This window comes from Chinchilla lanigera, unplaced genomic scaffold (genome assembly GCF_000276665.1).
Source record: "Chinchilla lanigera isolate Chin_1 unplaced genomic scaffold, ChiLan1.0 scaffold00041, whole genome shotgun sequence".
NCBI classification, from domain to species: Eukaryota; Metazoa; Chordata; class Mammalia; order Rodentia; family Chinchillidae; genus Chinchilla; species Chinchilla lanigera.
Window position 1 is genome coordinate 12,529,193 of NW_004955442.1, and position 15,948 is coordinate 12,545,140.

At 50.6% G+C, this 15,948-nt stretch overlaps 1 protein-coding gene across 1 annotated transcript in view; it reads right to left on the bottom strand.

Moving 5' to 3' along the window:
- The window catches only part of Sec14l5 (SEC14-like lipid binding 5), a 39,628-nt gene that overhangs the window by 1,194 nt on the left and 22,486 nt on the right, over positions 1-15,948 (bottom strand). Inside the window, exons 5-15 of the mRNA XM_005391257.2 lie at positions 15,189-15,317; positions 14,400-14,592; positions 10,382-10,494; positions 9,293-9,482; positions 7,251-7,339; positions 7,054-7,124; positions 4,958-5,129; positions 4,345-4,479; positions 2,988-3,122; positions 2,426-2,653; positions 1,005-1,183 (exon numbers count right to left, since the gene is read on the bottom strand). Coding sequence (XP_005391314.1) covers positions 1,005-1,183; positions 2,426-2,653; positions 2,988-3,122; positions 4,345-4,479; positions 4,958-5,129; positions 7,054-7,124; positions 7,251-7,339; positions 9,293-9,482; positions 10,382-10,494; positions 14,400-14,592; positions 15,189-15,317 — 1,634 coding nt within the window. The remainder of the gene's footprint in view (positions 1-1,004; positions 1,184-2,425; positions 2,654-2,987; positions 3,123-4,344; positions 4,480-4,957; positions 5,130-7,053; positions 7,125-7,250; positions 7,340-9,292; positions 9,483-10,381; positions 10,495-14,399; positions 14,593-15,188; positions 15,318-15,948) is intronic.

Genomic DNA, 15,948 nt, shown 5'->3' on the forward strand with positions numbered 1-15,948 from the left:
GTGTATGCTGAGCCTGCAGGGAAGCATCTCCACCTGAGCTGAACCCGCCCGGTAATTCCTGCTCCAAACTTCAGGTCGGAGCTGTCCGGGAGAAGTCTGTGTGACTGACATGTTCTGTATCTCAGCTGTCCAGGGTGGCAGCCGTGGGCCACACAGGGCTACATGTGGTGTGCTCAAAATGTGGCTAGTACTAAGACACTGAACTCTTCCTTTTATTTAGATCTACTTGCTATGTTTAAATTGCTTCAGGTGGCTTGTAGCAGACTTAACCCATTATTTTTAGATAAAAACACAGATGTATGCTGAAGCAGAATGCAAAATCACATTCATTTTTAAAAGGTAAAATGGAAGGCCTTAAAGACATCTCCTGCAACACCTCCAGATCCTCTGCTTCATTTCTGAGCATTTACTGTATGCTCAGGTGACAGGCAAGCTTCCCAGACCATTTCATCCTCACCTTGACTTCAAGAGGAGGAGCTCCAGCAGTTCCCATTTAAGAGATGGTGTGCCTGCAGCTCAGAGAGGTGAAGACCTTGCCTGAGGTCACACAGCAGCAAAGAATATAGCTGGCAGTCATGACCACTGTACCTCTCTGTCTCTCTGAAAGCAACAACTTGTGACAGTTGTCTGTAAGACACTGTTCTAGAATCTTCTAGACAGCTCCCAACCTAGTGGAATTCTAGGAGTGGGGGAGGCCCAGATCAAAAGACTCCTCCTTTTTCTGCCTGGTCCCCAGCTGCTCTGGTATATTGGGCTTCCTTCTGTCAGATCTTTGTCTGAAAGAAAGGGGGCGCTGTGGAAGGAGAATGAGATGCAGCCCTGGAGCTCTTTCTCACACTAAGGGCCTCTCTTTGTACCTGCAGGGGTCTAGCGACACCCATACCAGGCCCACCCTCACCATGGAGAAGCCTGCCCAGCAGCAGCACAGAGCCCAGGCACCCACAGTGATCTGCACTCCCGGGAGGGGTAATACCCAGGGTGCTGGGGCCCCGACCCGATCCTACCTGAAGTCTTCAGAGGCCAACACCTCACAGTAGTAGAGGAGTTTGCACTTAGGCCCAGGACTGTGCAAGGCTGTCAGGACGTCATCCACACCCAGGAGGCTGCAGGCCACACTGCCCAGGGGGCTGTGCACCTGCCACTGCAGCAAGTAGACTCCAGGCCACCGCGTCACATGGGATCCCTGGAACACAGCAGCTGCGCTCTGAGGCCCGAGGTCCTCAGGGATGGGGCAAGGAGGGTGGGCCTTCAGAGGCTTCCTAGAAGCTCCTGGCTTGGACATGGGGCTCTTCCTAGCTGTCCCTTCCTGCAGCCCAGTGAAAACCCTCTGAAAGGGCCTCCTGAAGGCACCCTGACTGTTACCATGTGTCTGTAGGACCAGAGCCTCCCATGAATCTGAAGGAGTCGAGAACAGGGAGTGCCGAGCGAGGCCTGCAAACTGAGGGAGTTAGGGAAGGAGCAGCAGAGAGCCCACAGGTGTTTGGGAAAGCTTCAGAGGGCCAAGCCTGCGGAGGTGTGAGCTGCTATAAGAAGAGCAAGAGCAACTTTCTGTCACCCTGCAACTCGCTGTGCTCCCCGCAAGCCGTCTCCCTGCCTCTTCAACCTTGTTCTTTATTCCTCCCGCCTGGAACATCTCTCCTCTCATCTCCTTCCAGACACAAAAACGCCCCTCAAGTCCTACTCCATGCTCAAGCCACTTCAGCTCAGGCAGGGAACTGGGACTTGGAACCCCAACACCCTCTCCTTTCTCCCTGCCTGAACAGTACAGTGAGTAGAAGAGTACCCGCCGCCCTCCGCAAAGCTCATGGCCACTGGAACCTCAGGATGCAGCCTTATTTGGAAAGTGTTTGCAGTTAAGGATTTAGGGGGCCCTAGACACAAGGACCAGGGTCCAGTCTCCTTGAAAGAGAGAGGAGTGGGGGATTTGAGACCCGGAGAACAGATCTGTGTAAGGACAGGGCCAAGGCTGGAATGGTGCATCCACAGCCAAGCAACCTGAGCACGGCAGGAGCTGCCGGAGCCAGAGAGATAGAGAGTCCCCCTCGATTCTTCACAGGACCACCACCCTGCGGCACCTTGATATTGGGCCTGTGGCCTCTGAATGTTGAGACAATAAATATCTGTTTAGTTCAGCAGCCACAATTCAATCCTGTTATGATTCCCTTTTCCAGAAGGAGAAACTGAGGCTCGGGGCCTGAGCTCTCCCCCAGCACACAGATGCCTCTCAGCAGAGCAACGCCTACTTTCTGCATGTCTCCCTGAGTGCCGTGTGGCAACTGAGCATCTATTACTGAGACACTGTGTGCCCCTGCTGTTCTTCAGGTCGCTGAGGCCAAGGACTATGGCAAGTTTGTCCACGACCATGTCTCCAGAGCCTGGCACCTATACTGTGCAGTGGATGACTAAATGATGGAAGGCCACGAACCTGGATGCTCTCCCCCTCCCGGCAAACGAGAGGCGCCTCCACGCGGCTGTAATCAGTGCCCAGGACCCAGCCTTTGTCAATCAGCTGCCCGCTGGTCCTGGGCCCAGGCTCCCGGGAGCCCGACTTCGGCATCTGCTTGGCATGGTACAGGCTGAATACCATGTCCCCTCGAAGGATGTCGAAGTCCCAGGTGATAACTGACTCCCCCTCCAGAATCTCCACTGCAACCTGCATGAGGACAGAGGGCAGCCAGGTTGGAAGGACAGACAGAACCTCCCTCCCTGGGGCACTTGCCGGCTGCTCAGGTACCTGCTGCCTCTCACCTGAGAATCAGTCTGAGCAAATGGAGCCATCTTTTTCCAAAAGGCCAGGGAGGTTCCCCCCTGGGTGGCCATTAGGTGCCAGAGATCTGAGTGTGCATGGGGAGCTCTTGCCTCCAGGCAGGGCCATGCTGACCCACTTCACATGCCAGAGCTTAGAGTCACCCCACATCCACCCTATGAGAACCTGACCTAGAATGACCTCTGACCCCATGGCCTCCCAGCCAGGCCTCACACTGCACCTCATGAGGAGCTCCACGGAACACACTGGCCGAGTGGTAGGTCTCACTCCACTGCCGCAGCTGGTCTGCCTGCTCCTGCTCCTCCTCCGTCAGGTAAAGGGACTTGGGGACCAGCCCTCCTTCAGGGACATTACACTGGGGGTGGAAAGCAAGAAGGCAGCAGGTCAGGGCCTGTGGAGTCCTGGCTGGCCAGATCCACAGAGCGGTCCTGTGAGTCCCGAGACAGCTGGGGATAGTGACCCCTATTAAGCTGAGCAGTGGCTCCTATGACCCCACCTAGCACCAGAGACACCAACACAGGAAGAACTATTATTCTCCCCATTTCCCCAGGGAGGGGAATGGAGGCTCAGCAAGGCCCTGCCACTTGCCCAAGATCACAGAGCAGAAAGTGGCTCAGCCAGGGCACAAACCCATGTCTATCAGACCACCCCCAACACAGGCACACTCATGTCCCTTTTCACAGTGCTGGAATAGGCTCGGGGTCCGTTCCACACTGCACCCTGCAACACATGCGTCTCCCCCTTAGAGAGAGGGACAGTGCAGTTGAGGGACTCTCCAGCTCTACAGACTTCTCAGAGCCAAAGGTGCCTGGGTGACAGGCCATCACCAAACAGTAATTTTCCTTATTTCACTTACAAAACAGTAAGACCCAACAAAACAAGGTCACTGCCCAGTGTCCTTCAATAAGGCCCTCTCAGATCTATAAGCAGGCTAAAATGGAAATAAATGCAAATACAGGTCTCAACAAGTGGAGAGAGGAGGCAAGCTTGGCAGAACCCTAAGATCAGCCTCTTTTGACCCAGAAATGTTTCAGTTAGAGGTCAGAGAGCAGCCTGTGACCCATAACCAGATGACTGAGAGAGCAGGGACCCAGGGACACCCCGCCTGTCATTTCACCCCCAAAGGAGACAATAAGAGGGTCTGGACACCACCTGCCCTTACAGCAGTGGCCTGACCATCCCAGGCCAGTGCCAATATGGAGGGACCAGTCTGTTTGGGAACACCAGGTCCAGGACCCAGGGCCAGGGGCATTGGGAGTCACCTCGCTGCTGCAGAGGGCACCGAGTGGGCAGGCAGCCTCTGCTGCCTAACATCTTGGAAGGGATACAGGATGAGTAAACCCTTGCCTGACCCCTGGGCTTCTGGAAAATTTTGTACTACTCACTCTGTTTGAAAGACCCAAAGTGAGCCCCCACCCAAGTGGTGTCCCGCTCTTTAGAGTGCCTTCTGCAACAAGCCCCGTGCCCCTTAGCACCACAGGCCTCCTGGGCAGGAGCAAAGGGCTGAGCAAGGGCCTGTCCTCATCAGCTTCCCTTCCCCAGAGCCCCAGCCTCCAGCCTCCTGCCCAGGGCCTCACCACGCTGTCCCCGCCAAGGAAGTCAGGGATCACATCTCGGTCCAGGTAGTCCACCAGGCCCCCGGGGCCCTGGTAATCACTGCCACTGTAGATGAGGAACTTCCTCCTGGTGTTCTCGCTGATGAAGGGGCTGATCTGGGGAAGCAGAGACAAGGAGGAATGGACTCTCTACGGAGACACGATCCATATAATATAGAAATAATCACTCTGGACGGGCGCAGTCACACATGCCTGTAATCCTGGCACTCTGGGAAACTGAGGCAGAAGGCAACTTAATTGACTTAGCAAGACCTTGTCTCAAAATGTAAAAAGTGGAGATGTAGCCCAGTGCAATGGCCCTGGCTTCAGTCCTCAAAATCACCATCATCATCATTTTAAAGTGCACCATTGTGTGGCCCTTAGTGTGCTCACTATGTCATGCAAGCATCGCCTCTGTGTCTAGTCCCAAGACATTTCCATCACCCCAAGAGGTGACCTACACCTGGCCATGGCCATTTCCTGCTCCCCTCCTCCAGCCCCTGGTGACCACTAATCTGCGTTCTGCCCCTACGTGCTCATCTGTCCTCATGATTACTGTAAAGGGAACCCCGGGCTATGTGGCTCCCTCTCTTACCAGCGTCCAGAGCACGGGGAAGACTCGGGGGGCTCGCACAATGAGCAGCCGGCCCAGAGTCTCCGGGTAGTTGTCCTCCACCACCTCGATCATGCGCAGCAGGGCCTTCACTCCCGGTCGCCACAGGTGCCGCATGCTCAGGCCCTCCAGGTCCAGCAGGCAGGTCCAGGAGCTGTGGTGGACACGGACCCATGCTCCACCTGGCTCTGCCACCTGCCATGGCCCCCAACACCCTTTCCAGGGATAACCCGGGAGGCTCAGTGAGATGGAGCTAGGAGAGGGGACCACTGAACACCTCCATGGATCCTGCACGGTGAGAAGGCTGCACAGTATAGAGGCCCAGAGCGTGGACTCCTAGGCCAAGTGCTCAAATTCAAGTCTCACTTCTACCCTTGAGAGCTGTGTGGCAGGGGCCAAGGACCTAACTTCTCCTCAGGTGAGCGGCAAGTATAGTAACAGTCCTCACCTCAAGCAGTAGTTGTTAGGGTAAAATGAGATGGTGGGTGTAACCTTCTCTGCGAGGGAGGCACATAGCATGTGCTCAGTAAACAAATAGTATTGCTGTTAATTATTAAAAAGATGCTAACTACTAAATAGAGTAAGCACAAGCATTAAGAACATGCACACACAAGCCCAGCCTGGTAGTGTAAACCTGGCATCCCAGCACTCTGGGAGGCTGAAGCAGGAGGAGCACAAGTTCAAGCCTAGCCTGGGAAACTTAATGAGACCCTTTCTCAAAATAAATAAAAAATGTAAAAAGGGGCCAGAGATGTAGCTCAGTGTGAAGATCTTGGGTTCAGTCCCTGGTACTGAAAAAAAATGAGCATGGACATACATTGGGACCTCTCAGGTTGAAATTCCAGTTCTGCCATTTGCTGGGTGGCCTTGTCCAAGTGTTTAACCTCTCTGTGCTTCCACTCCATTAGTACTAACTCACTAGGAAAATGACCATCTCACTGCATTGGCTGGTCCCCGTGGGCCTCTGCCCCCTAGATGTTCCCTTGACTCTGCCTAAATCTCTGCACGGAGACCTTTATGACATCCCTCATTTGAACATCTGGGGTGAATTCTGTCTCTGGCTAGGTGTGTGACTGGCTTTTACCCCCCATACAAAATGCACCTCTGCTTAGGAACTCTCCCAACAGCAAAAGAACTTAATCCTACAGAGGATATTTGGGGATAAAAAGTCTGGCAGTTAAATTTAACTGTATCAATTTGGTTTGCTTGAGGGCCACCAAGGGGATTGGTGTAGCACACTCCCGGGTGTGACTGGGTGGGTCACAGAGCCATAGCCTGAGGGGTCTATATCTGGTCCCTCAGCCTTCCTCTCTGGCACTAGTGTGCTTCAGGAACCACAAATTAAGCAGCTTTGCCCCACTATCGCCTCCACCATGATGTTTCTGCCTTGAAGCTTTTTGACCATGGATTGAGCCCCCTGAACCCTGAGCCAAGTTCTCCTTTAATTTATGGGTGTTGGGTATTTGTCCCAGTGACACGGCAGATTCAAAAGGCTTGCAGGGCAGGTCCTGTTGAAAGGGACTCAAGGGCTGAGACCCTGGTGAGTCTTATATCTGTGTTTGCCTCATCATTTAAAGCTGTCATTTTTGATAGTCCATTTGTAAGCTCACTTTACAGAGGAGGGACCTGCAGCCCTGAGAGGTCCATTCCTTTGGAGCCACACCACTGTCAGTGCTGGCGGCTGGAAACTCAGCTCAAGGACAGCAATTCGAGGGAGTTAGAAAACTGTGAACCGCTGGGTGGGCAGTGACCCTTGGGAGACTGGGCTGCCTCGGGGGCCGGTCAAGGAGGAGCTTGGTCTGGAGTGCTGGTCTCAGCAAGTCAAGGCCAAGGGTCAGGGCAGACAGAGACAACTTGCACCCAGCTTTGCCACTGAGTATTCCACAACCCCAGATGAGTATCACCTCCTCCTCAGTTTCCCCACTCAGGACAATTACAGTCCCTGCTTCACAGACCACGGTAAGGCTTAGGCAGGACATCGCCAAACAAGCTCTGGCCCGAGGCCTGGGCGGTGCACTTGCTCATGAGTGAAGCTGTCCGGTTACTTAGGGGAAGTCCAGCCCCAACTCGACTCTTGCCTGATGGGACGGCCAAACTGTCTTGTGTTCCCTTCGCATCTCTTCTGACCTTCCTCGTTGACAGAAAGAACCTGGGAGGAGACAAGGGGCTGGGTTTAAAGCCCACCGCAGGTGGCAGGCCCCGCCCTCCGGAGACCACGTGCCTCTGCAGGCCCCGCCCCACAGGCCCCACCACGCCCTCCCCTATGGCCACTCACGTGCTGTAGCAGCGCCTCCTCCCCCACGGCTTTCATCAGGCCCTTGGTGTCCATCTGGCCCAGGCGCAGGATGTAGAGCGGGCGGCCATCTGTGCAGGACCGACCAAAGACAGGGACTTTATTCAAAGAGATGCCGGGGCCAAGGCCACCTAAAGGCTGCAGATGAGAACGTCGCCTCCTCAGGGGAAGAGACAGCAGGCTGAGCTCACCAGGGTCCTGTTTGTCCACTTGTTGATCAAGGGGGACTTCCCCTCCCCGCCGCAGGAAAGGGGATACAGTTCAACAAGCAGGGTGAGGGGCCTGTGGGAACTCCCCACTTCCTCTGGGCAGCTTTGGTGCCGACTGAAATCGTGGTGCTTGGTTTTGTCTTGCTAGCAATTTAAGAAGACTGACTCAAAATATTAAAAAATAATAATAAAAAGGCTGGGGATGTAGCTCAGTATAAAGGCCCTGTATTCCAGCACAAGTACCAAAAAAAAAGCCCTCTTTTAAAAAGAGAACGAGCCATGTCATGAAAGAGTCCTTAGCTTTCTGTCAGCTGAAGCAAAAAGGTCACGTGAAGAATGTTTACGATGTTAATTCTCATTATTCATGATAATTACGTTCTATAAAGTCACTGTGAGCACTTTATTAGCAAATACCAAACCACTGCTTTTCGGGAAATGTGGTTTTAAATTCCCACAAGTCTCTAGTCGTAAGATTTTTGTTAACCAATCAATAGATAACCTTATTTGATTTCCTCCATGTAAGACCACTTTATTTGATATATGACGTTGATCTTCACCACTGAACGATAGACCAACAACAGCACGGTAGTAACAGCACAGGAGCTCACACCCAAAGGAGTCTACTGAGCACAGGTATTTTCTCCATGAAGTGCACAGCAGCCTTCTAGCACTTAGGAACCCTAAACAGCACATCGGCCCTACAGTTCTGGCTACTTAAACAGCAAAACTGCCCACAGAGCACAAAAGTACAAAATCATGTCGTGAAATAGGCCACCAAAAGGACCCTTGCATGCAGTGTAAGTGCTGAATCAGGAAGGCAAAGGGTTGCCCTGCTCGACCTCAGCAGATTGGCCTGTCTGGCCACTCAAAATTTTCACCATTCTGTACACGTCCTCAAAAGAGCTGTGAGTGTTGATTTGCGGCTTAAAAACAAGTTTTATCAAGTAGGGGGATCCACAGTGTGAAGCTCACAATGAGGACCAGCAGAATATTAAAGCCTCCTTGTCAGCCACCCCTTTGAGAGGGCAGAGCCTCTGCTCAAATCAATACATGCGAGTTTTTACATCAAGGACATCGAAAAGCACACTAGGTGCTGACTTCAATGGCTGCTTAATTTTTTAAATCTAGAAAAAGATGTCTGTAGTGGCTGGAGCAGTGTCTTCCCAACATCTATGTCCCCTGGAACATCAAAGTGTGACCTCACTTAGAAAGTGAGGCTGGGCAGGTGCAAGTTAAAAATCTCAAAATGAAATCATTTTGGACTTAGGGCGAGCCCTAACCAAGTGGCCCAGGATCCTTATAAGGAAAAGAGACCACTGAAGATACCCAGAGAAGAAGGCCGTGCGAGGGTGGAGGCAGAAACTGGAGTTATGGTGTCACAAACCAAACAGCACCTGGCCCCAGAAGCTGGAAAAGGCAGGCGAGGGTCCTCTGTGAGAGCCTCCAGAGGGAGTCGGCCCTGCTGATTCCTCCACCTCACACTTCCGCTTCCAGCCTCCAGAATGGGAGAGCATGAACTTCCTTTGTTTTGAAGCACCCAGTGTTTGGTCATTTGCTGTGGCAGCCCTAGGGGATGATGCAACATTCGGGAAGCCATTGCATGAATAATCACGAGGATCCAAAGCAATGGTGGCTAACTCAGCCCAGGGCAAACATGTTTCCAGTTCTACCTTCTCCCTGGCTGGGGGGACACTTCATAGATCCCTCCAAAAACCAAAAGGGAAAACAGGATGTTTGCATGAAGTGTGTCACTAACTGTGCTTGACAGTGACCATAATGTGTGGCACATGTCGGATATGTAAGTCAAGGACACACCTATGTCCTGGTAATGCCAGCCCCCTGCATAAAACTCCTCCAGGAGTGCTGGGGGCCGCCAGGTCTGAAGGAGGAGGTCCACTTGGTGCTGCTTCCGCCAGCTCAAAGACTGGCACAGCATCTCCCGGGCCTTGTCCAGGTGGAAGTCCCGTGCCCGCAGGAAGCGGAGGATGTGCTGGTCTTTGGGAATCTGCGAGGCAGAGTGAGAAAAGCCCACAGATAAAATCATAAGAAGTGAGTCTTCTTTCTCATTTGCAAGACACGCAGCTGGAAAAGGGCTCTGTTTTCCCTGAACTGTCCTCCCTCCATGTGCTGGGAACAGAGTCTTTCCCTGGGACGACGACTCCTCCTCCTCACTCCTCTGTGCACTGCTTATACAAATCCAGCAATAAAAGCTGCCCTTTTGTGAGTGCTCATTCTGGGGTGGACATCTTTCTAAGCACTTTACATGGATTAGTCTTTGTAACTCACTATAGGAAGTGTATACCAACATCATCCCCATTTTACAGAGGAAGAAACAGGGGCAGGCAGGTTAAATCACAGCCCAACAATAACCAGCTCCTCCCTCTCTTTACTGAGGGAGAGGGAAAGGCCAGAAACCCAGGTCTTCTTCAAGGAGCTGAAGACAAGGCCACAGGTGGGATGTACAGGCATGGTGAACATCCATATTAGAGGATTAAGAGTCTAGAGCCAAAATCCTTGGGCATTCAAGAATCACCCTCACAAAGCCGCGAGATCTCATAGAAAGGGGCAGTATATACGGTTTCGGGAACATGGCACTGTGCTGGAAGCCTTGTGGGTTGTCATGACAAGTAGGGAGCAACTGGCATCTGTTGGCTGGAGGCCAGGGATGCTACTAAGCATCCTAGGCCACACACAACAACCACTGACTACAAATGCCACCAGCGCTGAGGACAAGGAACCCTACCACCAGTGGTACCCTCAGCATGTGTTACGGGCGCACAGGACAATAACATTAGAGAAGAAACAGTGTAAGGTTTTAATATTTACTAACCCCAAACTTGTCTCTCTTGCCTCCCCAGTGCCTCCGTGGATCCCTTCCATTGGGAGTGAGTCCCCTGCACCCACCTTGCCTCTGTGGGTCTCTTGCAACCAGTGCCGAAGCTGGATCAGGCAGCTCTCCTGCATGGGGGTGAGATGGCCCAGGCACCTCTCGATGTAGTCTGCATCCAGCTTGTCCCCTTGGAGGAGGAGGGAGACTCAGGACCAGAGGGAGACGCCTCACCCCTGGCCACACGGTCTAACCTTTCTGTTGTCCTTGGTTTACTCACTGGCCACCATGGCTCTGGGATGTGGCCCCAAGCCAGGCCATACCCCTGCCCATTCATCTGTCCAACCCATTTCCAAAGAGACTCCGAAAACCCATGCAGGACCCTCCTGGGTCTCGCTGTGGAAAGTGACTTGTCCTCTTTGGCTCACTCTCTGGGGAGGTTCCGAAGATCTTCACCGCATGCCCAGGACATGCCTGGTCTCAGGCTACTCCAACTCGCCGTGAGAGTAAGTCACTGTTATCCTCACTTTGGAGAATACTGAAGCCAAGTGGAGGGAGAGTGGTCCCCGGAGGAGCAAGGCAAGGAGTGCCCAGCACAGAGGGGGTGGGTCACAAACACCAGTCCCCTTTGCCTTCCCACCTCCCCAGCCCCCTTTATAGGAAATGAGGCTTTTGGTACACAGAGCCTGGACCCCTGTCTGCTTAGGGATCTGAGGACCACGTGGATCAGCCCCCCTGGGAAACCCAAGCTCACATAATCAGGCTGTTTGGGGTTACCATGCAGAGGCTTGGGTCTTATTCCTGACTTTTTTTTTGTCCATACCAGGGAGTGAATCCTAAGCCACTACACTGAGCTATATCCCCAGCCCTTTTTACCTTTTATTTTAAGACACATTTCACTAAGATGTTAAGTGCCCAGGCTGGCCTCATACTTGGAATCCTCCTGCCTCAGCCTGCCAGAGTGCTGGGATTACAGGTGTACATCACTACACTCAACTTGTGTTGCTGACTCTTGACCACTGCGGCAGCAGCTCCTGCAACCCACTGCCTCCTTAGCAGGGGACAGATGTTACACAAAGTGGCAGCCCCTGTGGGTAGAGCTGCTTCTTTATGGATGATGGCACAATATGAAAACAAATTGAACATCAGCGTGTTCAATAGCAGCTCCTCTATTTTTGGTTCCCCCAAAATAGCAGAGCCCAGGGCCACACCAACTGTGCCAGGAGGCATCTGGGTAAACTGAGGCAGGGGGAGATGGAACGGTGTGAGGGAGACAGGCTGAATTCATGTAATCAAAGACAATGACTTTGGAGATAAGGAGGGCAAGCACAAACAGGAGGCAGGAGTTCCCGAATCCTTCTAGCCTGGGGCAGATGTGAAGGCCTTTTCTATTTCTCAGTACAAAAGCCCAGTGATCCAGAACAGTGCAGAGGGACCAAAGCGCCTTCTGCCAGCCACTCTGAGCACCAGCAGAGCTGGCAGACAGCACAGGCGAGAAGGGAGGAAGGATGCGTGCAAAATATGGAAGGCACAGGACAGAAAGCTACAGAGAACACCCAGCAAGAGGCTGCAGCGGCCACCGCTGTAAAGCAGTGCATGACCAGCAGAAGCTGGCCAGTGCATGCAGCTGGAGCAGAGTAAGTGTCTGCTGCACGAATGAAATTTATTCTTCCCAAACACAGGCCTGGAGGTAGCATTAGTTAGCTGGTGCTATCACACAAGTATCTCAGGGTCAGACTTCTATGTGAGTGGCCCAAAAAGGAAAACCAAGTCATCATGAGCCGGGTGGGCACATGGTTAAAATGGGGCTTGTGGTGCCTGTGCGTTTTTGCATCCTGGTTTGCTGGGTTTGTTTCTGTTTTGTTTGCCTTTAACATTATTCTGTGAACATTCTCCATGGACCGAGCTGTGACAGAGGGCTAACTGCCTTAATACACAAAGAGCTCTTCAAACCAGTAAGAAATGGATGAACAAATAGATAAAGGACAAAGAACAATAACAAGGATTCACCAAAGAAAGGAATACAAAGAGCAACTAAACATGAAAGCAACATTTAACCTTACTTGTGACAAAAGAATAGACTACAGATCCACCAGGGATCACTCTTGCTGCCTTTCAGAGGGCTGGAATATTTAATAAGACTCATGTGGGGGAGTCAGGATGAGCAGACACACTACACACTTTTGGTGCAAACAACAATTTGCACCTCTTTGGAGGCCTAGTAGGTAAATATACCAAAATTTTGTTGCATATAACATTTCATCCAACAATTCCACTTTAGCCAGGCGAAATGGCATACACCTGTAATTCCAGCACTCAGGAGGCTGAGGCAGGAGGATTACCATGAGTTACAGGCCAGCCTGAGCTATATAGTGAGTTCAAGTTCAGCCTGAACTACATAGCAAGATCCTGTCTCAAAACCACTCCTAAAAAAAGCAATTCCACTTTAAAAAATTCATGCTAAAAAAATAAAATTAAATTAAAAATTCATACAATATGTCATCGAAACATACAGTAAGTAAATATTTGGTGTAAAAAATATTTTACTACAGTAAAAGACACATTGCCATTAACTCCCTGCAAAATAGTCCCCCTCACTTTGAACACACTTATCCCATCATTCTTGCTACTTTCTGAAGCAGTTCTGGAAGTCCTGTTTCATGAGGGTCTGTAGTTGCGCTGTCTGTCATAACTGCCTCAATATCCTGAGTCAATTCAAAATGTTCACTGCCCATGGTTATTTAGACTTTGGGGAAGAGCCAAAGTCACACAGTGCCAGATCCAGTGAATAAGATGGATGAGGACACACCATACTGTTTCAGGAGTCTGCCTTTCTGTTAAATGTCACGTGGCAGCTCCATTCACTGTATTTTTTATCTTAATTGCAAAGGCACAAAAGACTTCCAGAACTGCTTCAGAGAGTGGCAATAACGGTGCGATAAGTGTGTCTGAAGCAAAATGGAGTACTTTGGGGGGATTATGGCTGTGTCTTTTATTATAAAACTATTTTTAATTTAAACAATTACTATATTTTGATCACATACACACACACATATATATATAATGTAAAATCATTAAGTACAGGATATACCATATCATTAGTTTTTTGTTTGTCTTGGTTGGTTTGAGACAGAGTTTTGTTATGCAGTACAGGCTAGCCTTGAACAGTGATGTAGCCCAGGTTGGCCTCAAACTCAGTGATATTCCTGCCTCAGCCTCCCAGGGGCTGAAATTGTAGGTGTGTGCCACCACACCCAGCTGTACTTTTTTAATGAGCTAGATATGGTGGTACACATCTTTAATTCCAGCATTCTGGGAAGCTGAGGCAGGAGAACTGTAAGTTCAAGCCTAGCCCAGGCAACTTCTCAAAATAAAAAAGGGTTGGGATATAGCTCAGTGGTAGACCTCTTGCCTAGTACATGCAAGGCCCTGGATTCTGTCCCTAATACTGAAAAATAGTAATAATAAATATATGCTTACTAATAAATAGGAAAGCTACCTATAGTATGAAATATTAAAAAAAGATACATGCATTGATATGGGAAGTTATTCAAACATTAGTGAGAAAAAGCCAAGTGTCAAATAGAATGTATAACATGCTCTCATTTGTCCAACATAAACTAGATGTGTGTGTGTGTGTGCACATGTGTGTGCATATGTGTGTGTGTATGTACATATATATGCCTAGGTAGTTTCATGAAAGACAAAACTCTTACAGCCTCTGGGGAGAGGGAAGGAATCTTACTGTACTTTATATCTTCCCAGCGGTCTGAATTTTTTTTCTACCATGATTATGCATTACTCATATAATTAAAAATAGTAATAACCAGAGAGCAATTCAGTGCTAAGGCACTGGAGGTCAATTCCTGATCCAGAAATAAGCCATCTCTGGCCAGAAAGAAGCCAGGAAGAAGTAGCCAGCAGGGGAGGAGGCTGAGTCATTTCAGACCCAGAACATCCCCCCCTCTATCCTCCGCCCTGCCAAGGGGACCCAAGGCTCTCCCCTCCTCCCAAGGAGTGAGCCAATGCTGAAGGCTGCCTTGGACTGCGGGCCAAGGTGCAGACCTGGTCAGCCGGCCTGGTGCAGCCACCTACCGTTGGAACTGACACCCTCCGGAGCAGGGCCTGGGGCGCTGCCGATCACTTCGCCCTCCGGGGAGCTAGGGTCCTGTGGCCCAGGCTGTCTCTGAGCATTCTCCTCCCGCACCGGGGCTGGTGTCCAGCGGGGAAGGTGGGAGGTGCCCTGGGAGATGAGCTCGTGCAGGTAATGCTCAATCACCTCCTTCCCCTGGAAGCCAGAGAGACCCCAGACATGTCACCATGGGCCGGGACAGCCAGGACTCTACGGATCACCACCACAGCCTGCCAACTCAGGGAACCAGCCCAGACACTGTGGTCCACAGGCAGCTGCAGTGTGGTCATAGGATAGGGGTGTGCCACGATGTCAGATGCACGTGGGATTTCCAGACTCAGAATGGAATGAAGAATATAAACTAACACAGTTCTGTATTAACAACACATTAAATAAATTATGCTATTAAAATTAATTTCACCTGTAATTACATAAACAGGCCACTACCCAATTGAGGATTGTGAGTTCTTTAAACCAAGCAATAACAACCTTAGCCAGGAAAAGCCACTGCACAATGTCCCTCCTCTGTCCACTGAGTTCACTACACAAGCCCCCACCATCCCAGAGGGGCTGGCACAATCACTAGGGTGCCCCTACTACAGGCCAGCCCTTTCCCTCCATAAGGTCTGTGATAGGATCATGACTAGAAACCCATTTTGTGGATGAGAAGACTGGCTGGGAAGGTAAAGGCCCTTGCCCAGGATCACACAGGTTGTCAGGGGGCAGAACAGGTCTGAGCACCCTCAACTCACCCTCTTGACATTGGCTGTGTACTGCTTCATGGCAATCTTCTCCAAGGCACTTTCAAAGCCAAAGAAGGATCGGATGTCCAGGGAGGCAGACTGCTCGAAGCAAGTCCAGTCTTCGTTCTCGGGGTGGACCTGAAAGCCAGACAGGCCAATGCCAGGGTCTCAGTGTGGAGGATGTCGTACCCTCCCAAGGGCAGGAGAGAGCATGTCATATGCTGGCGACACCAAGGGGCCCCATCCAGGGGACAAGGCCAAGTCTACACTGTTGAGGAACACTGAGCCTTTTCATGAAGGCCTAGAGAAGCAGGATCTGATAGCTGAGCCCTTATCCCTTCAAATTATATGCAAACATGTAGAGTTATATGTAGATAACAGGTTTAGTATAATACATCATTTATATACTATAAATAAGTTATATATCAATACTACATATAAGTTTTAGGAATATATATTTTTGTTATTATGTATTTATATATGAAGTATTACATGTGACGTTTCATCAAAAATATAGTGAATGTTTAAACAAAAATGTACTACCCTAAAAGACACATTGCCATTAATCCCCCTCAAAAAATACCCCCCTCAACTTCCAACACACTTATCCCATCATTCTTGCCACTTTCTGAAGCCGTCTAGAAGTCCTCCTTTGTGAGTGTCTTTATGAGGTATGATCAAAAATAAGGTGAATGTGGCCGTCAAGTGCCATCGAATGGAAAAGCAAGCTTGTTAAAAATATTATGGTAGGGGCCAGGGATATAGCTCA